At 34.8% G+C, this 25,929-nt stretch overlaps 2 protein-coding genes across 3 annotated transcripts in view; one reads left to right on the top strand and one right to left on the bottom strand.

Moving 5' to 3' along the window:
- Positions 1-3,984, bottom strand: part of LOC148600362 (uncharacterized) — a 48,424-nt gene extending 44,440 nt beyond the window's left edge. For both annotated transcript variants that reach the window (XM_088559186.1, XM_088559187.1), the window contains exon 1: positions 1,613-3,984. In XM_088559186.1, coding sequence (XP_088415312.1) covers positions 1,613-3,849 — 2,237 coding nt within the window. In that variant the 5' untranslated portion in view covers positions 3,850-3,984. The remainder of the gene's footprint in view (positions 1-1,612) is intronic.
- Positions 3,985-16,898: 12,914 nt separating this feature from the next.
- LOC148600361 (uncharacterized) lies at positions 16,899-25,374 on the top strand. Its single transcript, XM_088557767.1, has 2 exons — positions 16,899-17,168; positions 21,329-25,374. Exons 1-2 carry the CDS (start codon positions 16,979-16,981, stop codon positions 21,619-21,621), a joined length of 483 nt encoding a protein of 160 aa, XP_088413893.1. The 5' UTR covers positions 16,899-16,978; the 3' UTR covers positions 21,622-25,374.
- Positions 25,375-25,929: the final 555 nt, after the last annotated feature.

Below are 25,929 nucleotides of genomic sequence, written 5' to 3'. Positions count from 1 at the left end.
ACTCATCTAAATGGCCATCTAGATATTATTTTCAGGCTAGTATCATTTTTTTCTTTGCAAAACAATTGATGAAAGTACATGTACATGTATTTTTTTTTTAACAAATTATGTTAATTTTTATGCACTCAAGAGTTAAGAGTAATACATGTACAATGTAGGTACAGGACTTTTTTCAAATTTACATGTAATATCAAAGGTCCTCAATAAAGTGTCAATAAAGGAGAATGAAGGTCCAGAACAAAAAAAGACTTCAAAGGTCCTTGCTCAGAAATGGAGGGTCCTGAACCTAAGACTACTACTAATTTTAACCCTTGCCCTTAGGTAATAAGGCCTGTAGCCTGGGGGTTCAGTTCAAGCCCTGGAAGCAATAAAGAATATTTAAAACTGTTTATGCACAATGACAGTCAGGAAAATTTTATCCAGACCCTCCTAAAAAAATTCTGACAATTGGCCTGGTTAACTACTAAATCATTTGCAGGGGTACAATTCATAGATATGTATACATGTACAAATATATACTTGTAAAATAAAATGTATATGTACATGTACATGTAGATACAACATATAACATGCTCAACAAAATTTACAACTTTTCAAGACTACAAATGTATGTGTACAAGCAGAGTGCATACTATGCACATACATGTATTTACAAAAAATGCATATGTGTACAATGCTTAGTATGCAAGAAATTTAAAGAATTTGTATTTAAATGGGATGGCCTAAGCATTTCAATAATTAAACATGACTATCAAGGTAAATAAACTATTTCACAAAAATGTTGACCTCAAGAATCAAAATATATGATTATCATATAAACATAACTTCCTCTTCAAATGACAAGATAAAAACTTTATTGAAGTGAATGTTGACACAGGTGATTATTACCTGTACAGGTGAGAGACAAGCTCAGGTAGACATCAAAGGAATTATGTAAAGTAATACTTATATCACTGCAATACTATGGTTTACAAATTGATTGGCAACACCCATAAGTTATAAAAAAGCATAATTCAGTTTTTGCAACTTTTTTGTAGACTGCAATTTAGGCAAGGAAAAAAAACCTATGCTAACATGATCTTGGGTTGGTAAATAAACAAGTCAATAATTTTTGACTGGTTTGTTTTGGAACAATTAATCTATACTTTCAGACTTCAATGGTGCTGGAAAAAAGGGCCCAAAACACTTTAGGGTAAGCATGAAAAATTAGGGTCAGTAGATTTACACATGTACATGTATATGTAGCAGAAACAGAGGTAATTTTTTAAAGCCTTATGAACATTGTACATTGTAGTATTTCACAATCTTTGCAAGTCTGTATTAAACTTTTTTATATTATACATGCATGTCACACATTTTACATGTTACCTGAGATGAATTTCAAATTTTGTTCCATGGCACTAATTCCCTGGTGTTTACATACATGTACAATGTATATTCTGAATAATAAAAATCCTATTTTGCTCAGAAGTTTATAATTTATGTACAAATGTACATGTGTTTCTTGAAAATCACTAGAGTGCTGAAAAAAATAGCCACCCAAGAGAATAAAGGAGTCTGAGACCCTTGGACCTCTTGTCATGTTCATGAAAATCATTAATAAACCACTTACCTAGGTGACCTCTGTTGTTCTGATGTCAACTGGTTCACTAGGTTAACTGTCACAGTGGGGGGTGGAGGTGAAAGGTCATCCTCTGCAGATTCTGAAATCTCAGCTCCAAACTTGGTTCGCATTTGGACAGCATAGTCAGCAACATTATTGTCTGTGTGCCTGTCTTCATCCTGACCAGGACAAGGAGCAGGTGATGGAGGCTCATCAGCTTTTTGATGACTTGTTGCAGGATAAGGTGGGGGTGGTTCTCTGGATTCATCTGGATATGGTGGGGGAGGTGGACGGTCATCTAAGACACTATGAGCAGCGGAAATCACAGAGGTCACATGTTCTTGATCCACTACTATCGGAGGTACTGATGATTGTGGCAAAGGTGGAGGTGGGGATAATGGTGGTGGTGGTGGGCTGTCTCTTGGTGACGATGTCATGCTGGACATAGACTGAGGTGTGTCAGGTCGAAAGTCATCACCTAGTGAACTAACAACCTCTATTTGAACACTACTGGGTGTAGTTGGTTTGTGCTGGACTTTTTCTGTGTTTTCTGAACACATAATTGGTTCAATCACCTCCTCTTTCAAAGTTCTTGAACTGAAATGCGAAATGTTATTGAATGAAGATTCGACTAAGGGTTCCGATTCCTGAAGCACTTCCTTCATATTTGATTTATGGGAATCTGTGTGTCGCTGTGGAATGGTGGGAACAGGTTTACGTGGTGATGGAACAGGCCGAGGAGAATTTACTTGACGACCAGTAGACGAAGACGGTTTTGTTGGTACAGGGGGTTTAGATGGCACATTAGCCTTTGAATCAGGCAATTCTGAATGTACTTTTGAACTTGAAACATTTATCTGTGGGTTACTTCTACTCAGTTTATCAGAAAAGTCATTAGCACTTGTTATATCAACTTCATCTGTACTTTCATTGGTTTTTTGTAACGTTCTACGAGAACGTCCAGTGTAATAGGTCCTATTCAGGTTTGGTTCATTTTCACCACTATCAAGAGTATCTGCTGATCTTGAGCGATTCCTAGGAGTAAGCCTAGAAATAGGACCCACTTTAGAGTCACTTGATTCTGACATTTGTTCACGTAATTCCCAAGAACGTCTTTTTGACTGAAAGTCAGAACCTGTTGTCAAATGAGACAAATAGTTATCTGCCTTGTCTATTGCTGCTTGTATTTCCTGTTTAGACAAACGCTTGTTTGACTCCGGTTTTCTACGCATGACAACCTCTGAATTTTCATCTGAATGCTCGGCAGATGAAGATGAGATGTAATGTTTTTGTGTTGTGGAATGTGGAATGTTTTGCCCCCTGTCATTTGAGACAGAGCGAATTTTATCATATTGAAAAGCACGTCTATTACTGTCAGCTGACCTTGACCTATAACCTGAGGTCACACTGAGGTCATACTTAGTGTTAGATTGTTCACTGTCTAAAGCATCAACATCCATATTTTCTTCCTCGTTTCGCTTTGCCCCACCATAGTAATTGCCACCAATATTATTTTCATTTTGTCGTCTTTTCCATAACAACCCACTATTATAGGATTTAGCATTGATATTAAGAGTGGTAGGTCTATTTTCAAGAAAACTTCCTTTTGGCACATTGATATCCTCATTGGCATGTTTAATTCGCACAATATCACCGCCCTGCTTGTGTGTAAAATGCTCATCAGAATGTTTGCTTGCAGTTGGACTTGTAGGTGTGCTTGTATTGGGTGAAATGATGGGAGAAGGCGTAGCACCTCCCGCTTTCTTTTGGTCAGTACCACCACTGGGATGGGAGGTCCCTTCTAACCTTGCAAAAAGTGCTCTTGTATGAATGAATCTCTGTACATGATTTGTGGCATCAAGAAGCCCCTGTTCTGTATGTGGCTGCTGAACAGGAGCCTGTCTTGTACGTGTCCCTAGCTCTGTCCTCTTACGTTTGGACTCAGGTGACTTTTCTGCATCTGGTGGATTGTGATGCATTTCTGATTTAGTTGGAGGAGGAGCATTGGCTTGAAACATTTCTTTGATCTTACTAACATTTGATCCAAACAAACCAGTACGTGAATTTGGTTTGTTATAATTATCTCCCCCTGTTCTTTGTCTTGTTGGTGAGTAGTCTCCTTTTTCACTATTTTGTCGTGGCTGCAGAGAAGGGGGTATGTTTTCAGACTTCTCTCTTTGAAGACTACCACTCCGAAACCTACTTGCTGTCAGTATCTCCTTTCTTGGATCGGCTACGGTGCCCATTTTTTTAATGGAAAGCTGTGGGAGTTTTTCAATTACTTCCTTCCAAGAACAGCATCTATGCCTATGGTTTTCTAAGAATCCTTCACAGAGAAATATTCAAATCTTTTGCAGCTGCTGATCTTTCTTTGTAATGCCAAAAATCCAATACAAACAAGCCGAGGACAAGCAATGAGAATAAAGGCAGCCTTATTGAGACAACAAGGCAAGAAGCCCTGCTTTTGTTCCCTTTTCAAACATTCATGTACCCATCTGAAAAATATAAGAAATTTTCTTAGAAAAAAAAGCAATTTACATCTTCTTTACACAATGTAAATATATCTTAATTTACTTTTTTTTAAAATAATTTTGTTCAGCAATCCTGATTTAATAAGTAGAAATTGGCAAAATCATAAGTAAATGTACATGTAGTATACAGTAAAAAAGAATCCTAATGGTAAAGTCTGGATTTGTAAAAGCAGAAGAAAATCATGTCTGATTTAGGGGAAAATTCATTTAGATACTTATATCTTCAGCTAATGTAGTGAATCAATACTTTATCCACTGCACTGCACAATTTGCCTTAAACAATATTTAGCAGTAATGTATAGGTATATGTGTGGACAAATTTTATAGTTCCTAGTCACTTTAAACAATACAATGCATTATGTCATGTTTATCAATGATTCCACTCTGCCAGGATCTGATTCATATTGTGAGGTTTACAGACTTGTCCTGTTTATGTTGTTTCATTTACAATGTACATTTCAACAAATTATGAAAACGATGACACAGTCACATTTCATTCATTACACTTGATGCAAATCTAGTAATGTTCAAAACAGCAGAATTGAGAAACGAAATTTTTAGTGGTCATTACTTCATTTTCAAATTCCAGTTAAACTAAATGAGGAATCAGATCAGAATCGTAAAAAAAAAAACGGCCTTATCACCTTGGTAACAATTTCTGGATAGTAACTAAATATATTGTGATGTACTGATGCACCAATTAACCTTTACCCTCTATGTTTATCTTACCTTTTCAGTTCTGTTCTTTCAAACTAAATCTGAAAAAATTCATTTAGATATTACCTATCTCTAAAGGCTCTTTTCTTCCCCAGTTCATGAGTTGTGTGTATGCTATGAACAAACGTTTAATAAGAAAATAAACCAAGTTGCTGTGGTTTATATCTTAATTAACTACTTTCTGTGAAATTGAAATTGGGAAATGAGTCCTCGGCGACCCACTTTTATTGAATGGGACGACACTCGACTGACAAGCTTCTGTTGACAGGTCAATCATCTCATACTTCCGGTTTAACTTTTTCATAAAAGAAAACGAAAATCGACAAAACTAGGCATTTCATAGCTACAAGTCATAAGCGACAATAATTTTCTTTTTTTTCCATGTTCACTTATAATCTTAATGGGCGGACACGCCTTCATAGGGGTATTAGCAAAGAGTAAACAAACCGGTGCACGAGCTTCTGTTCGTTTCAACTGATTCGACTACTGTTGAGCAGAGGATTCGACATTCACTAGCTTCATAACAAGTTTTAATAGATATTGCGATGTAAACAAGAACATGTGGATTTTTAAATTCATATTTACTGCCTCAACATAATCATAGAAAGATGTAAACATACAAACCTTTACTTTGCTTCGACAACGCCATTTTGATGAGTGACCTATGACCTTAAATTCAAAACATCCCGGATGTGAAACATGCAAATTATTTGCAAAGCCTTGGTAAGTAGGGAACTTAAAATTATGATGAAAGCTAAAAATTAAGGTAGAGACTTTTTCATCATTTTATCGTTAAATCAAATACAAAAAATTAGCTAATTAATAAAGTAAGTTATAATCAAAGAGCTGAGATAATGAAAAATCGTTATGATATTTCGAGCATGGAAAAAATATACGGCTCAATAGATTATCAAAGTACTCATGTACTGAATCAATTTATATCGATCGTTTGAATTTTTTTATCGTCTAAGTAAAAAAATATGGAATAAAAGGAAAGTACGGGAATCGAATTCAAACGTATCTCAACACAAGCTTATTGTTTTATTTTTTTTAATTCACCATTCTAATTACGAAGGTCATTAAAAAACACACACACCAATTCATGATGATGTAACAGTGCACCAGTTTGCGTAATATTCCGGTTCGATATCAGTTTACATGGAACACCTAGATGAATGTATACAAAACTCTCCGACATAGTGCATAATTGAACTGCAATCTACCAGTTGGCCATTCTCAGTTTGTAAATTATTAGGTCGAAATTCAATTGATCGACCCTCCAGTCGAAACTGTCTGTTAATTCATTCAAACATAAGCCACACTCACTGAAATAAATCATATCCTTAGATACATGATCCTCTCAACTAGACACATTTCTCAGTTAGTAAGCTATGTAGCTCAAGTGCCACAAGTTATTTCTTAGACACGTATGTGTCATTGTAAAAGCGCTTAGTTTCTGGACACATAGTTCCAAAGACACGTGCGGTAACATACCCGTAATGCAGTAACATACACGTAAACCATAAAGTTTTAGAATACGATTTCAACAATCGTGTCTAGTGCAGGGACATTGGCCACGCACCCACAGCTCTGTTACAATAACATACACATGGCCAAAATAGTCAAATAGATTAAGAATTGTTAAGAAAAAAAGCAACAAAACCAGACCAAAAATTGACACAATGCCCTTGGAATGTCTTATCGAAATTCCTATGCTATTGTCTATGCAAAGTTCTATTTTATTTGTCATCTCCGGGCTCCCGATGTCCCGAGGCGGTAACCGTAATAAAAATACCAGATACACTGGGAGATTGGTCAGGATGTTTATGTTACAAAAATATGAGCGGCAATTAATACCCTTAACCCATTTTCTTTATACAAGTTTCTTGATCGGAACCACATGCACCCCTTTTATCCGTCAAGGCCTGTATGAATTATCTGAGGACAGCTAGCTGTTTCAATTTGGTACTCAGCGTTCCTCTTTATATTTCAATTCTATGATTGATGACTTTACAATATCGCGGGTTTTCATTTCTCGCTAAGCATCAGATGGATTAATAAAGAGGCAACGTTAATACATCGACACTGAACGACTGGTTTATTCGGGTAAATGCGTAGGAATAAACAGGTACTGGTGAGGGTAGATGTCAACTATTGGATCGTTATTGATGCAAACCAAATTAATAAGCATATTTAGTTCACAATGAAAGTTGTTTATTGGCTTAAATAACATACAATTGAATTTGATATATAATAAATACCAATAAAGCTGACCTATTTTTTTTTGCATTTGAACCTTTATGGGGTATGCCATTATGGGACTACTTTCCTGCGGTAGTGTAAGATAACTGCAGATGCTATCAGACTTTACAAATTTAAAGGCTCTGGCGACTGCTATATCAATTCTGATCTTCGATCTAAGTTAATAATAATAAAAAATCGTTTTAAAGTGTTATCACAAGTGCATAGGCCTAAATAATTCTTGAGATACACGAGGGAACGTAAGGGTCCCAGGTTTGGCCACACCACGTGGACCACACTGTTCTGTTAATCTGTGGAATCGCCTTTTTAATTTAGATAATGCATCTGAAGAATCTTTCAATTTTATAGATGACTTAAGTCTATTATAAAAATTCTTGAAACCGAATAAAGTGATGTGTGGCCTTGAGCTTGACGAAAATATCCTCATACCACAGGGTAGGCAACACCTCATAACATAGCTAGATCTAAGGACTTTTTCAAACGGGAAACGCAGGTATCATATCTTGTCAAAGGCCGAGATAGATCTACTTTGTGAGTAGTAATTCTGAATACAAAGTTCACCAAATTTAAAGATGATAGCATACTACATATCTATTTACATCTTTGAAAGTTTGATGGATTAGCGTTTACATGTACCGAATGTCTGGTACAGTTCCGGACAAATGGCAATGGCATTTGAAATTCAGACGATAGTTGGCGGGAGCAAAAAGAAAAAAAACCCATCCCTAACTGTACTTTGTTCATATCAGCTGTGTATAAAAGCTTTAATGTATGCTCAGGAAACTCATACATGAGCATATTTAATTCGCTCGGTATATGTTATTTCAGTCACAATAAAAAGAAGTCTTTGCATTTATATCGACGCGTCTAAGGCATTTTCAAGGATTTTACATTCTACCTGACATGGTATACCATGACTAATTAGGAGCCTTTTGTGTAAACTATGATTTTATATTAATATTCACTTGTGTCGGTTATTGCTAATCTCTAAACTTGCAGAAATATACGGTAGCGTATGGACAAGGCTCGAGGTTCATCGATGGGGTAAGCTTTCTCTGCTTTCTCATGCTATTTAGTGAATACGACAGATGAAACATTTGATTTAATGTATAAACCATATAAACATAATGTACTGATAACTGTGAGCTCAATCCCACTTCCGGTCTAGAAATATGTATTATATATTGGCATCGCTTCAGTTTGTAAGAAATTTAACGGTAAAACTTATACTTAACAAATTTCTTGACAGTTTTGTACATCGCAGTACCAGTTGCGTAGCCAGGACCAAATTAATATGGAAACCTATAATTTGGAGCAAATAAGTGGAGGAGGAATTTATTCTAGTTGGTTTCTATTGCAAGCATGTTGAAGCCTTGGCTTCTGGAAATACCTTCCACTGTACACACGTGAAGAAAACTCAACAAAAGTATAATTTACGTAAGATTTTGAATAGGATAACTATAGGTTCACGAAATTAGCATGGCTGAAGAACAAATTATCAGACCTGACTAGTTCACTCACTTCGGAAAACTTCCAGTTTGATCCTACTATCTTGCTTTTTCGGACATCTTTCTGTTGCTCTTTATAATTGGGAAGAAAGTCATTGAGTTCCTGCTTGACTTCAGATAATCACTGATAACGGACGGAGTAGAGTGAAGCATGGTGTCAAGGCTTTCGGTTAATTCTGAGGTTTGATGACGAGGCTCATGCTGAGTATTGGCTGAAGTTTGATGCTTGAGCGTAATTTGAAGCCGAGACTTAAATCCAAAGCTTGATAATGAGACTTGGCGACGAAGACTTGGTTATGAGGCCTGATACCAAAGCTTGAAGCTGTGATTTGGTGCTGAAGATTTGTGCAAAAGCTAGGCTTATTGCTAAGGCTTGGTACTAAAGCTAGGTGCTAAGGCTTGAAAATAAGATATAGCAAAGCGCATATCAGAGCTTAATGCTGAAGCTCGGTGATGAAAAGTATTAGCGCATATCGAAGATTGGCGCCGAGGCTTTACGCTAAGGCTTGATGTTGCCACCGTGGCGACACTACAATATAGTTTTTTCAATGAAATATTGGATATATTCAAATATCGCTAAATTTTCAGTAAACAAGATTTATTATTGTATTGTATCATCCCGAGCAAAATTTAGAGATGATGTATTTTTTTTAACTTGTTTTGAGCCCCATTCTATGCCTTTTTCTCTGTTCTTCTGATTTTTCTCCCACGTTTATAGAACAGCTGTTCTCTTGGCATTATAATCATTTCCTGCTTTGGCTACAAAGTACAAAAAATGTAACAATTATTTTCAGGTGCGGACCTGGATTTAAAAAAAAGGGGATCCGTTACAAATATTTAGGGGTTCATGGTTGTTATTTATTGCGAATTTTGTCCAAATTTTGTAAACAATGTTAACACAATTTTCCAACAAAGTAGGGGAGGGGCAACAAAGGACCTCCTTGACCTGCTGTTTGGCTGCAAAATAGGAGAAAAAAATAAAGAAACCTTTTATAGAACGAAACCTTTATAAATTTAGTATAGAAAGTTTTGAAATTCTTTTGTAATTTTCGTCCTTTTTGCAGTATTGTGTACGCCTAAAACCAAAATAAAATAAAATGAAAACGCGGTAATTTATGCACACACTTCAAAAACCTTTTTTAAGTACATCTCCACGAAACTTTTGCCGGGTATTTTATTGTTGACATCCTACCGTCAGTGTAATGTAAAAGTATTCTTCCTTTTTAGCTCACCTGGTCGAAGGCCATGTGAGCTATTGCCACCACTTGGCGTCCGTCGTCGTCGTCGTCGTTAACAATTTTTCAAAACTCTTCTCCTAAACCGTTAGGTTTAGCCAAATTCTGACATGGGGTAAAAGTGTTCGGCATGATGAGATCTATCTGTAGTCAAATTTTCATTTTGATATGTTAAGCCATGTGGAGTTATTGCCCTTTTTGACGTTTTTTTGCTATTTTGAATGTTATTTCTTTAAAAAAAAATCTTCTCCTCTGATGCCACCCGACCAATTGGAACCAAACATGGTATGAAATTTCCTTGGGGTATCGTGCATAGAACTGATTTGGGGATTTTTGATTCGTCGAAAAACATGGCTGCTGTTACTAAAAATAGAACAAAGGTATCAGACAATAAGTTTTCACAAGTATCTCCAAAACCATTAAGGTTTAGCAAAATTATTTCTATAGCTGAAATGACCCTTATTATAAGGCCTTCAAAAGTCGTCACGGATCAAAGTTGTCAGGTGACTCCTGTAAGAGTTATTGTCCTTGAAAGATGAAAAATAAGTTTTTTTTTACAGTTTTCAGCTTATATCTTTCAAACTAAAAGGAACTTTCTATCGCTGAAATGATCCTTATGAGTCTTACCAATGTCTTCTTGAGTCAAAATTGTTGGATAATTCCTTGTTAATTTATTGCCCTTGAAAGACAAACTTGAACCAGGTGAGCGATTCAGGCTCCTGGGAGCCTCTTGTTAAAGATAACTATTCACCCTAAAATTACTTCCTCGAGTCTTCATCTCGTTATCATTGCACTGTTATTTTGTGCTATTAATACAGTTGCGCGAAAAGATTTATTTTTTTCATTGACTGCCCGACTATTAAATCTACAAATATAAAGTAAAACGATGATTATTGCTTTTTTTGTGGTTTAACCTCGAAGCGCAGGTCTATTTAAGAATGTCACAGAAACCCAAATCTTTTTTGGATGAATTAACCCTGAATGTACAATATATCGGAAGAAAAAAAACATTAAAAAATACCGAAACGTCAATAATGGGACAATACCGAGACACCCAAATCCATATACACGACCTAATCATGAAGAACAAGCAATAGAGGCGATCTACACTCACAGTGTATAGGGAACAGAATATATAATCAAAGTACTTCTGTACTGTGTCAAGTAATATCGAATGAGAAACTCACAAAAACATTCAAATAATGATTAGTTGTGTGCAAAATGCTATCAAGGTACCAATTAGAAACGGTACGGAATGTTACATTGTCATTTCACTTGCTACATAAACGTTCACAAAAAACAAAACAAAACAAAAAACAAACAAACAAACAACTAAACAAAAACCAAAACAAAGCAAACGTGTGATACCTCGGCTGAATTTTAAGCATGTCTCCTATTCCATGTTACTTCAGCTGATCCGGAAGGTTAAGCATTCTCCTATTCCGTGTTACCTTGGCTGATCCAGAAGGTTAAGCATGTCTCCTATTCCATGTTACCCCAGCTCATCAGGAAGGTTAAGAATGTCTCCTATTCCGCCCGTCACATTGCAAGTGAGTAACACTAAAAGGTGAATTGGGATCCAATAAGCGTAAAGACAAGGTTGGGAAAGTGGAGAAATATGACTGGTTGTATCGTGGTATGTGGTGAAAAGAATGACGGAAAAAATCTTTCGCACTGATCGCATTTTTTCTCAAGTTGCATGCTTCTTAGATGACTTAACGATGAAAAATAGACCTTCTGGTTGAACTTTGTTCATGAAAAGTGGTGGTTAATGCCTCCCTACGCCATCACTATCAGACATAACATTAAACAACAGTCCATCTCGGGTAGTCAACGAAGACAACCCGCATTGTGGCATAGTGAGAAACCTATTTTTATAATGGGCCCCAAACTGAAGATTGGAAAACTTATTGATTGATTCTGCTCTGTTTCTTCCGCCCCGAAAGTCTCATGAAACTTTGTATGTACCCATCTGCGGTACTACCTGAAATTGAGTCTAAGCGTATATAACGATTTGTTGTCCGTTGCTACGGAAATGGACTTTCCCACCAAAAAATCCGAGTTTGGATGAAATTTGGTTTTAAGGTAAAAATGACATGGCAGGTGATTTTTTATGCTTTGATAAGAAGGTTTAAAATTCACTGTTGACATGGCGACCGACTTTCTAGCCAAAATGTCTAAATCCTCCGATTTGGGTGAAAACTATGTTTTTTTGGTAAAAAATGACATAGCGAGTTAATAATATTTTAAAGTAAAGACAGCAATATACTTCGCTACTGTACGAATAATGTATGGACACAAAGTTTGGGCGAATTCTTAAGCTAAAAAATTACCCCTTTTATAGTTTATTTAATATTGACGGACTTTAAGGACATTCAATTGAAAAAAAATGCAGGAATCTGATACTTTGAAGTTCCCGAGCGGAATCATTAAAGGAAGATTCGATTGACAAATCTTATGAAAACGCTGATCTCTAATGATCGTAGATAGTAGAGACGCTAGTCGGGTCTAGATGTAACAGATAATTCAATATAATAAATGCAACTTTCTCAATTCTTGTAACAATGCTGGCGAGTGCTTCAACTACTGAGCTTTCTTCCAATGTACATTACGATGTTCCGTATTCAGTAAATATTCAATACTCCCACTCTATTATGAAAGATGTCATTTTCCCCAAACATTTTAATTACAAAAAGTGCATAAGCAACCCGTTTTTCATAAATAAGCTAGCACAGACAAAGTGCATGCAGTTGTAGGGTAAGAGACCTCTGCTTTTCTAGAATCTGTAACATCCAGCGAGCTGTTCCAATATATGTAATAAATTTGTGATATTATTATTCTTCAACATTTATTTTCTATAATAAATCAAGTGTAACATTTTACCTGACTACTCTGAAAGGCCTTGATTTTTCTGTTTAGCCGGTTGACAGTTCTTTTTCAAGAAGGTTGCCGGAGCGATATTGTGCCATACTCATATCTAGACGTTCTTGGGTTTATCTGGATAATATGAGGACATCATAATAAATAAAACATTTGTCGACTCGGTGAAAAGTAATTTACTATCCCTCGATCGATACAAACTATTACCTTCGATGTTGCTTCAGACAATATAGTAGGTACGTATTCAACAAATGTAAACTGTAAAGCTGTAAAGCCAAAACAAATAATATGTCTGTTTCCTATTACCCTACTAACCCTGTCATTGTGCCTATACCAAACATTTTATTGTCATTTTGGCCCAAGTACCGCTAAAGTCTCTCTCTCTCTCTCTCTCTCTCTCTCTCTCTCTCTATATATATATATATATTATGGTTTCCCTACCAACCTACCCTATTTCATTGCTGGTAGCAGGAAGCAAGACTATTATTTTTTTGCCAAACCATGACGTTCGCACATGTTGGGCAGCTGATTAAAACATACATTCCATGACTTGAAGGTTGTACTTCGCAGTTACAATGTAGATTGTGAAGAAAACACAATAATAAAAGAATATATATGACAGTTATAATGGATAACTTTTAGGTTTACATTTTTGAAAGCCTTTTGGTTTTTTTTCGGTTCTACTTCAGCATAAATTAGTCTTTTGAAATCTGTCAATAACTCTTTGAAAACTGTATGGATAGAGCGAGTTTTCAAATTTTTATATTATATAGCGTTATACTATATAGAGCAATCGTTTTCATGCGCATGGCTGGAGTTTGATAGTGAGGCTCGGCGCTGAGTCCTTGTGCTAACTAAGGTTAGATGAATCTTATTTTGAAGACTTGAATTGCATGGTCCTTAGTCTTCATGTGCTGTGGCTTAAAGCTAGGATTTCGCATGAAGGCTTCATGTTGTGGCTTGGCGCTGACGTCGGAGGTTTAAAAGTAATACTGAGGCTTGCTGCTTGTAAAGGCTCGGTCTTGAGGCTTGTTATTATGTATGGTTCGGTGACGAAGCTTGTTGCTTTTGAGGGCTTGTTGTTAAGGCTTGTTGCTATATACACGGTTATGAGATTTGTTGCCAATTGCGGTATATCGACGTTTTATGTAAAGCTTAATGCTGGAACTTGGTGTTGTCACCATAGTAATACACTGGACAAAAGTTTATTTCAGTATATTTCTCATAACACACAATTTTCTGTAAACAAGATTTATGATATACATGTAATATGATTCCGAACAGATTAAAATGATATTATGTGGCGCTTTTTCTCAATTTCTCCTCAGTTCTACTGATTTTATCTCTTGGTTTTTTTTCTCGCGTCTTTCTAAGACAGCTGCTCTCTTGGCATTGTAATCTTTTCCCGATTTGGCTGCAAAGTAGGAAAAACATAGCGCTCGATAAAACTATAACACGACACATTAAATTTCATGGGCGGGACAAGAAATTTTATGAAGTGCTCACTTAATTTGGGAAACATACTGAACCAATAAAAAAGGGAGACAAGTCTATGATATATAGGGCCCTCTTGGTCTGCAATCGCAACTGTTATTTCAGTGTGGTATACTTTGGATTCAATTAAAAATCCACAAAAAAGGGTCAACTTGGCAAGAAATTCTGAAAAGGCAAAGTTCTGTATATTGCTAATTTAAAGCTTAAAGATTATAACACAGACCTTTTTTATCGAGACATTCTTTGCGCCTTTCATTAGCAATTATCGTTCTTTCTGCTGCGGTTTTAACACCCAAAAAGCAACTAATGCATACACTTTACATACCGTTAAGTAAAAATCCATGTCACATTGAACTGTAACAGGCCTGAATCGAACCCGGTACCCCTTGCACTGTAAGCCGGCGCTTTATATAAGGCTAAAAACCACTAATTCCACTTCCCATAGGCTTCTATGCTAATTTCACAATATTCAATGGCTTCTCTGGACTTTACCTTAACTTTAACCTGCAGAGGACTATATATCAGCATGATTCTACATATGTCAGCTCACAATCCTCAGAATGGCATGTGGGGTTAGCAGACTTGCAGTGCAGTACTGGTCACCGGAAGTGAAGGGTCTATAAATAGCATGGGAAATCCCAGTGTTTTCACAAGATGGGAGTATATTTAAAAATCATTATGGAGATTAGGCTTCACATCACAAGAAGCAACATGCACCTATAAAATGTACAGAAATGTTTTTCCTTTCAGAAACTGTTTAAATTTTTTAAATAAGATGAGAACTTTTTTCACAGCACTATGAGGAACAGGGGTAATTTCTGCGTAGGACTATTTTTGCGTACGTTCCAAATGCTCATTGGTTGAATTGGTGGTCTGTAACCTATGACCAACTGGGCCAAAGTATTCTCGAGAGGTACAGTTGTGAATTCTGTCGAGTGCACCACGGTTACTGTTATGATTTCATTCCTATTCACGTATATAGATATTTCAAATTTTGTAGAACTGCCCCATTTTATCTATTTCAAATCTTACTAGTCACCACGCTATCCTCGAATTATTGTCAGTATATGTTATATATATGTGTTATGGTCTGTTATGCGCTATTCTGCAAAAATGTTTTGGAAGTTTCAATGCCTACAACTCTTCAGTTTGATTGTGCCTTGCTAGTAAATCTACTATAAGCACCGGTTAATATAAGAATCACACAGAAGGTTCACGTTCTGTCAACTTTCCTAATACATACAGTGTTAATCCATCAATAATGTCATAAACGGAATTTGAGATCAATATGAGAATATAGACCTGTATTTAATTACAGGTCTATGATATGAGTTATACAGCTAGGGTGAATTCAGAAATTTACAAAATAGAGGTGGTCCGATCCCGAATTTAAAAAGTCCCGAGACTCAGGTCATGATTTGCTTATTTTTGGGCAAATATACAAATGTATATTCCCAAAATTAACCCCCCAAAAAAATTAAACCAATGAAGTTCCAAACCTAGAACCCTCCCCTGCCATTCAGGCTGTAATAAAAAGTGGTTTGCATAGAGAAGTAAAAACGACAGACATGATTGACTGGGTATACAATTGGAAATGATTTTCAATAGAATTCTGCTGCGCATGTTTTTGAATAATTTTATCACTTTTCCAACATCGTTGGATTTACAATATGTATTCAAAAGTACGTCCCTCTGAAAGACATTCGGCTACCTTTAGAATCGATTTTAGATTGTTTAGGAAGATACTAGCCTTGACAAACTTTGGAAATGAAATGGGGGTGTGTGCCCTGTAGCCGGTATTCATACATAGAAGATACCAATCTAACCGCCCGTACTTTTGTTACGAGAGCCTGAGGGTCACCCTCTTGTCTGCTACTCCGAAACTTACCTTGTGGTTGAACTTTGTTCCTGAGAAGTGATGGTAAACGCCTCGGATTTCTTGGAACGCTATCACTGTCACACATTACATCAAACGACAATCCACCTCGGGTAGTCTCTGTCGTAATGATGCCACATGATTTTAATTGTCAATGATTTCCTCCGATAGTCGTCGTTCTGGAAAAGGTATCTGAGATATTATAACTGGCGATATCTCACTCATTTTTTACTGAAACACGGCGCAGCCAGCTTTCACAAATAGTGCTTCCATCTTTGAAAGCGGTACGTCTTCCACAAAATGCGGCAATGTTCGATCCTAATGAGACCGATTGTTACGTCGTCGACCTTGCATGATGTACACAGATTGGTGGGTCGTGAAAAAGATAATAAAATCGTTATGAGTGGAATACAAACTTGATTGAATCCGCCCATGTCGTAATCCGCCCATGTCGTGATTTGAAACATATTTAACCCGCGTAAGCTGGAAGAGATTCGAAGCAGTTAAGAAGGGTAAAGTATCAAATAAAATATAAAAATCGCTGAAAATCCTTTGTAATATCTTTACATATTTTGAAGTTGCAAAAAAAAGAGATTCTGATGCAATACTATTGTTCTTGGCACTGAAAGTATTTCAAAGAAAATTTCCCTTTTCCATAAACCAACTGTATTTTTTCGCATCTGAAAAAGAGCGCTAAATTTTTCCCGCGCTTGCAACAACGTGATTTAGTATAGTAGGCGTGTCAGATTAAACGATTGGCCAATCTAGATCACATGGCATTGTTTTGATTAGGTTGACCACGAGGTCATACAATTTGCGGGAAATACACATCCCTGACTGTAAACAAACCGCTTACTGGGTTAAAATAGGTTATGATTTCAGTAGAAGTGAATAATAATGGGTGTGACCCATACATTCAACGTCCTAGAAGATCTAAACATGATTCAGGGAGACATTTCGATTCGAATGGACCCACAGACCGACACTTAGACATCCGTGGGGTACTTGAGATTCTGAAGAAAAACGAAAACTATGATGGCGGAGTAAATTGTGCAGTTTGTGGTAAGCTACTAGAATCATTGATAGTTTATCATCCATAAAGACATGTGAATAGAACTGTCATACTTCATAACTCATAATATGGGACCATACTACACCAAGATAATGTTGAAAAAAAGGGGGTAACACGAATCACCGGAATGCCCCGTAATCACCGAAATGCCCCTACAAATCACCGGAATGCCCATTGAAATCACCGAAATGCCCCTTCAAATGACTTTACATGATGAATTTCATAAAGATTAATGCTTAAAATTTTCATAAATGCATAATTCCTACCATAATTAAATATTTTAAAGTGTTGTTTCTCGAAGCGTCAATTAGTTCAAAGAGCGATAACTCGCATTGGAGATAAAGACTATGTTGCGCAATCTCTAGTAATTACCAGTAATCAGGTGGAAACTCAATATGATTTATACTTCATAGACTTTAATTGATAACTAAATGCTGAAATTAGTTCATAATATTTTTTTATTGGTACACAGTCAATAATATGTCAGCAAAGCAGATAGCAAATTCTTACAAAACACAGAATATATGAAGCTACTATTAAAAAAATGTAAGGATTAACACATCATAAAAATATAAATGATAATAAGCATGTAAAATCATTCAGCAACTATTTAAGAAGCGTCTCAGGCATATGACATATAGCTACTATTTTAAATCACATAACATGATTAAAATTCATCTGATTGATAATAAAGACGATAATATAATATATAATATAATACAAACAAACAAAAAGAAAAAACAATCACGATGACAAGATGTGTGGCAGAAAAAAACCTATTCCCAATAAACTGAAAATTGTAACATTAATTAAATACCAATGTATATACATGTTATGCCATTGTGTATACATGATTATATTAACCGTATGGCTCAATTATATGAAGCCATCTTTTGCTAGATATATTTGTTGCATAATGTTGCGTAATGTTCTCCTTACGGTAGGTATTAACACCCCACTGCAAACAGAATGTTGACATCTATTATCTTTCAGGAATCACTAATTCGGTGTTTGTATTGAAAATTTTTATTAAAAAAAACCTAATCTCTCAAAATTTAAAATCAGGAATAATAAACATTTAAATACACGTCTATGAACACATCGCTTTTTTTTTTTCTTAAAGTTAAAAATAATTTTTATCACATTATATGCATCGTACAGTTATTCTAATTTGTGATTTTCTGAACTCTACTCATAGAAAATGATTGTTGATAATTAGTCGGCTTTGCATCTTGCTCAATCTAAGCCGGGTAATTACCGTTAAACTAATAATTTGACATTTAGCTGAACATAACTCATCAATTATTCATCTAAAATCAGACACTCTGAGTGAATATTACTCATAGCAATTAGTTATGAATCTGTATATAAATTCCAAAAAAAGATTTCATTGCCATTCCTCCTTCTGGGACATTTGGAATAAAATGGCCAAAGTAGCGCTAGTGGGTTCAAGTTACGTGTCTAGACTTGAAAAATTTTGTGAGGGTGACTTAAAAATTCCAGGAGAAGTAAAATTCTTTGGGGTATCTGGAATGCGTGGTGATAATATTCCACAAAACAAAATAAACGAAATCTTGATTTTCAAACCTGACATAGTGATTATTTTAGTTGGTGGCAATGACATTTGTGATAATTCCTCACCAAATGACATAGTAAAGAACATCCAAAACCTTGTAGACGAGCTGAAAGAAAAGGCTGTTCAATTTATTTACGTTTCTGAAATACTACCTAGAGGAAAATTCAAGTATTCGGTGGAGTTAACGATTGAACGATTCAATTCACAAAAGAAGAAAATAAATAAGAAACTGCAAAACTTTGCCAATGCTTCAGTGATATCTATGAAGAAAATAAAGTACCCAGAAGACTACATCAGAGATTGTGTGCATTTGAATGATAGTGGACAAAAAAAACTTTTTTTCAACTTTAGAACAGTGGTTTTGTCGACAAGATTTGGACATGTTTAATGCGGAAAGTTACTTTCTAAATAAACTTGTATACTCACAATATTTGATAGTTGATAACATGAACAGTGATGTTAAACTTGAGATTTAAAATAAATCGTTTTTTACATTTATGTCTTCAGCATTTTAAATTTACAAACTGAATAGACTTTATGCTTTAAAGCTATGTACAGTGTAATTCTCCGTGGGGAAAAATTCAGTATGGTACTAATTATGATAGACTTGATAAATAAATATATGAACCCGGATTTAAAAAAAATATATAAATGAAATTTTACCTTTGCAAGGATTTCTGCAGGTCAAACTCGCCATTCACAAAGCAGCATTTGCGGCAGAGGAAGGTCAGCATGGGTTGCGACCATGACTTGAGCTGCACATCGGACATGGGTACACATTGAACATGCAACCATCGGGTGCACAAATTACATTGTATGGTGCCTTCACCACATTCATTTTTGCATTCAGTGCAGGGGTATAACCCAGCCATACTGAATATCAGAATGTGGTATGATTGTAGAACATAAATATATTTAACCTTATATACATTTTTATTTTTTAATGATGAGAAGCGGAAGATCAAATACAAGTTTAAGATCATAAAAAAACTAGTGTCAAAAATTATTGTCTCTTCATTAGAAATTAACTAATTAAGATTGCATTTTGGTGATAATTATTAAATTCTCAGATCTGATTTATAATTAGCTTGTATAATTATGTAAATGACCCTTGAACGACGAGCGGTAGAACTTATGATCGGCAAGATTAAAAAAAGGGCAATTTTTCAATTGTCCTTTTTTACAAAAAATAAATAAATTATTATTTGTTATACAATTGATTTGCAAATAATTTATTAAACAGATAAAAACTTGCATCGTTTTCTGTATGTAATCGGTTATTATGCAGAGTACATTCATGTTTCAATAAGCGAGAGTTATCTTTCTTTGATGCTAATATTTATTTCTTTCAATAAAAAATCTTCGTGTAAAAATATCAAAATTTTATTATGTAGATATACCTCATAACATCTCATAGAATCAATATTTATAAAATTTTAATAGTTTTACAACAAAATAAGGGGCATTTCGGTGGCATTCCGGTGATTTGTAGGGGCATTTCGGTGATTACGGGGCATTCCGGTGATTCGTAGTACCGAAAAAAAGGGGGAGAGGCAAACAGAACTTCATAAAGGAACTGGGTCTGTTATTGTCGAGTAAAACTATTTTTGTAGAGTCTTATGTCATACAAGGATTGCATTCCTGTTTGTACATGTACGGTGTTGTGTGTTAATTAGTTATTCTACATGACTTTTACATTTTGATAAAAAAAAAATACATGTAGAATATTCTTTGTAGAAGATCTGATTCAGATTTCATTGAAATATTGCAACACATTGATATGTAATGCCTATGTAATTTTCTGAATGATCTATTTTACATGACAGCATGTTGTCTTTGTCTGTAGACACATGGTCTTTGTGTATTTGTTAATTGTTATTAACAAAATTGTACAAGGTTCCATACCACAAATACAAATGTAAGGAAGGTTTGTATTGAATGCAGGAGTTATAGACCCAACTATTTTGGAAACAAGGGCCAAAAAGCAGTCAAGATAAGCATTTCATTGAATGTACATTGTAACTATATACACTACCATCAATCAAAATTTTTTATTTTGTCCACTCTTCACAGTGGATGACCCCATGCCCTCCACTGTGACTCCGCCAAAGTAAAATCTGGTATAAGATTGCTCCATTTCTTTACTTTTCAATATTTTTTTTTTGTCCATAACTGAGAAATGTTGTTAAACTGCTAGAACCATTAAATATACCTTGGTATAAAGACAGGAGTAGTAAACTACAAATTTGTTTTGAAATGGTGACTCTAGTCCACTGTGGAGAGTGGAGACACTGTGTCTAGGAATGAAAGACCAAAAAGTGGACACTTTGATTCTAGTCAAATTCTTATCTTGTGTCAAAAGTCTGATTGCAATCAAACTTCAAAGCTGTATCAAGCTTGACTCCCTACTTACATGTACATTTTACCCTTACTATTCAGGTTTCAACCTCTGGGGTTGATTAAGTTGTTACTATATACATGTACTCTTAATCAATTTATTCAGACTTAGTTTTGTTCATCACAGAAATTTGTGAACACAAAAAATTCCAACATGAAATTGTTGTTCTTTTCCAGGCAAACTGTACAAAAGTAGGGTATGCTTTATCAAGCACATCTGGGAGCATAGTGTCTACTGGGACCAGTTTGATGGGGCCAAGAACCATGAGCGTGTCTTATCAATCCAAGCTGCTTTGATCCTTCACACAAGGTCACAGATATTGACCTTGGATGAAAGCAAGTGGTTAGCCAGTCTGTTGGTGACATCACCAAATGATAAAAAGGAAGAACTTGGTTCACCAGATTCCAAGAAAAGACCAAGGACACCAAAGAAATCACCATGGAAAAGAAAAAAGTCATTTGAACATTGACCTTACACTTTCATCGTTTATGTCTGAACATTTCATGTCTTTTGTTACACACTTTTCTCTGTTGGTATGTTTTTGTAAAAATGAAAATGGTTGTGATTACTTTTATTGTGCATGTAAATTCAATTTATAAGAAAAAAAAGGTCACATTTAAATGTTGCAATTCAGTAAAAAAATTTATTTACAGTGAAAGTACTATTGTTCATGGGGTACCAGTTTTTGTGGTTTTCGTGGGTAGGCTCAACCGCAAAATTTGGTTTCCAACGAAAAGGAGATTTCAATTGATGTATATTGTGAAAACCTCAAAATCATGAATTCAAGAATCCATGTACTTGAATTTCTTTCCTAATCTTCATAAATTGGTATCGTTGAATTAAAGCACTTTCACAGTATGTAAGTCTTTAAGGCCAGGTAAGGAAATTGTGTGTTTTCTTATCATTTTTAATAATTCTTGTAAATTGGAAAGTTGTGTGCATTTATTATTGTGATTTTGTAGTTTAAGCTGAGAATGTGATTTGTATGTTGTTGTTTTTTTTTTGCTGAATTGTGAAGAATTTCACTTAATTTTAAAAAGGTATATAATGTAAGTTTCATAATTACCAATTTAAATCAGTTGAAATTTTCTGAATGATAAAAACATCCTAAAAAAATTGAAACTTTAAGAGTGAGAAGGGAATGGGCAAAGGAGCTTGTATTCCTCAATCTAAGTTAATACCTCATACTTAAATATAATAACTACCCTGGTCCAGACTGGAAATTTGAGATCAGATTGTTATTGTCAATAAAATGTGTAGGGTATACACCAACTAATTTAATGGTTCCCTATTAAGTAGAGATACTTGAATGTAAATATAATGTAAATAGGTATATGTGTAAGTGCAATATGTTATAATTTCAATATGTGCTAGCTTTACAGGATCTGTGATAAGGTTACTTGTGTTTGTATGGTCAAAATAGGGCTAACTTTTTGTTTTTATACTTAGTAATTTGTTTTTAGTTTGTTATACTCCACTCTTTGTCTATGTCATTGTAATGTTTTTGACAATATCCTTTTTTCAGACTGTCTCTCAGCTTCTATTGGAGGTAGTGTTGTTAGATATCTTTGATATATTACTTTTGCAGGATGACTTGTACTTTGTTTCCCCTTTCCAGGTTCCTTGCTATCTTCTTGTTTATTGTATGACTAAATTGAGGGGGTAATCTTCAGGGGTTTAAATTAGCAGTGGTCCAAGGTCAGGTAACCTTAATTTTTGACCCAGGACTTTTGAAATTTCATTTACCAAGGTCCAGGAGTTCCAACCATAATCATTGACACCTAAATAGGATTTCTGAGTTTACTCAAGGGGACCATCAGAATTTGAAAAAGACGAGGACTCTCCACTCAGGAAGGTAGATTTAGACGTCTGGTTCTGTTGATTTTAGTCAATGTTTTGTAGCTTGATAACAGAATGAAAAGCAAAAAACTACGGTTTTAAACTTAAAATTCCAGATTTTTTTTTATATTGTTAACAGCCTTTCCATTGTTCTAGCTGCCTAATTTTTATCCCAGACTACTGCCTTAATACAAAATAAATCTTAACAAGTTAACAAAGAAAAAAAAAATGTTCAAAAAACATGTAATATGCGGATGATTTTCTGAGACATTTTTTCTTTGAGTTAAATGTGATGTTGTTCATAATCAGGATGAGATCAGTTCTGTAATATACACGTGGAGCTTGATAAACCTAATAAAACTGACAGCAGAGCATTCCAAAATTCTGATACTATTTGTCATATCTATAATCCTTTGTATACCAATACAAGAAATGATTTTTTCCCACTGTATATTTAAATTTCATGTTATGATTCTTAAACTGATTATTGATTTATATAATGTGCTGGCTGATTTTGCCTTCTTTTTTATTGGATTTGAAAAATACAGACTGTTTATGGTTAGCAGCTACGTCATTGTGAATATTGAGGTCGGTTTGTTGACTTTCCATTTCATATACATGGACATCAGCAAATTCAGAAAAGAGCATGATTTTTCTGATTTTAAAATTATTAACAAGAAATGTTGTATGCAGATCCTGAAGATTATTTGTCAGTATTTTGGTGTAACCATAAACAGAGATATTTTTTTGTCTGGCCTTACAAGGTGTTTTTAGTCAGACAAGGCCAATTGCTGCACTGTAGTCGCATGTACATGTATCTGTTGTGTGATATACATTTTTTTCTATAGTTTTTTGTATATTTTAGTAAGTAATCAATCTATTACATTTGGGATCTGTTGATTTATGTTTTAGGGGATTCAAATGGTCAGAACCAGTAATTTTCTGTATGGAAATTTTTTAAAGATGTACATGTACATATTTCCATCACAATTATTATGGACTCAAATCTATAGTACATTGTCAGCAATTCTGTCATCATGGATAGACACAAATGTCAAATCTATAGTACAATATCAGCAATGCTGTCATCATGGATAGACACAAATGTCAAATCTATAGTACAATATCAGCAATGCTGTCATCATGGATAGACACAAATGTCAAATTTATAGTACAATGTCAGCAATGCTGTCATCATGGATAGATGCAAATGTCAAATATATAAGGTAAACGACATTAATTTAGGATCCAAAAAAGTTGTTCAGGCAGATGTAACCCCCATTCTGTTGCAAAATTTTGTACATTTTGTACAAAATTTTGGAAGAAAATTAATATTTATTGCCTGGAACCCCCTTCTTTCTCCAAAATCTCTGGATCCACACATCTACATTTACTTGTATTTCATTATTATTTATATTACCCAGTTAACTTGTTGGTTTCCTGGCTTGTTCTGGATCTTTTATTCTAAACAAACAAATTATGAACCATGTTCACGTAAATTATGATGCTATTAATGTGTTAATGCTGTATGTTGTAATCTTAGTTATAACTTTTAGAATTCTTTAGTTTTTTACAAAATAAAATCAACAGTATAATGTGATGTATAGTAGCCTTCTGAGGCCAACTTTAACAATTCTTAGTTCTTTGTAGATAACAGTTGTAGATAGAACATTTATTTGCATTGATGACTTTAAACAACAGGAATGATTGAAATTGAATGAACTTAATGTGGAGTGAAGTGTATTAATTGAAACATCACATGATATTCATGTGAATAGCCCTAAAATTCATGTAAGATTTGTTGGCATGAATATGTGGAACAGGGCCCCATATCTTAGAAAAAAATTGGTTGATTGTGTAGAAAAAAAACCAGGAAATCAATTGAACATCTCCTTTCCTACATTGGTATGTAATTATTAGAAAGTCTTATGTTTTTTGTTATGCTGAAATCACAATATAATAAATATTTTTTTTATAAACTTTGTATTATGCCATTAAAAGAATGTGTCTGTTTAAGGTTTCATTGGATGAAAAAATAGAGTAAGTAAGATGATTAAAGCATTTTATTTTTTTAAATTATTTTATATAGACACTTATGTGAGGATTTCTTGACCCTAATAGTGCTCAGCTGAGAAATAATAGTTAACCTGCATTTCATATAGAAATACCGATAAAATGTGCTAGGGTAGGTAGGGTATTATTAAACAGACAAGTTTTTTTTTCTCTGGCCTGATGGTGCTATATGATGTATATAAATAAGACAGTACTACTAGCTTTGTATACTATTACTGTATATACATGTACATGAAGTTACTTGTATTTGATAACATGATAACTATTTTGAAGTCAAGGAGCTATTGAATAAAACTGATCAGATTGTTAACATGTTATTGTTTTGTTTTTCTAGTCAGGTAGTTAACATGTGTTAATGTTTTGTTTACCTTGTCTTTGACATCTTAGGCATTGCCTCTCTGATCCTTTTTAATAATATTTGTGGAAAACAGACATACACAACAAAGAACATTAAGTAACTAAAATCATACATACAAAGTAACAAAAGCAAATGAGCAACTTGGACTCCACTAAAAACTGGGCGCATGGACCAGGTGCACTGGTAGGGTAAGCGTCCTCTGCTTTTCTAGAAACACCTACCGAGTTGCTCATAAAATGTCCGGGGTAGACAAACGAGGAAAGGAAAACTATGACCTGTTGAATGAATCAGTTTTCATGGTGCAGATGGATACACCATAATGATCCACGAGTTCATGATGACGACCATAAAACTTCTGCAGCGATGACTTCAATTTTGCAGCAACATAACCCTGTTCCAGAAGCCTATTTGTTAGAGTTCTAGCTCGATACAAAAAGTCTGCGTAGTTTCGGCAGGCTCTGGCATAACGTGAGTTGTGATATGAACACTCCATATGCAGGTGCTGAA

The sequence above is a fragment of the Perna viridis genome, chromosome 13, assembly GCF_037379345.1.
Source record: "Perna viridis isolate PV_CMFRI_1.1 ecotype Kerala chromosome 13, ASM3737934v1, whole genome shotgun sequence".
In the NCBI taxonomy this organism is placed as follows: Eukaryota; Metazoa; Mollusca; class Bivalvia; order Mytilida; family Mytilidae; genus Perna; species Perna viridis.
Note: the sequence above shows the minus strand (reverse complement) of the source record. Positions and strands in the feature narration are given on the sequence as shown.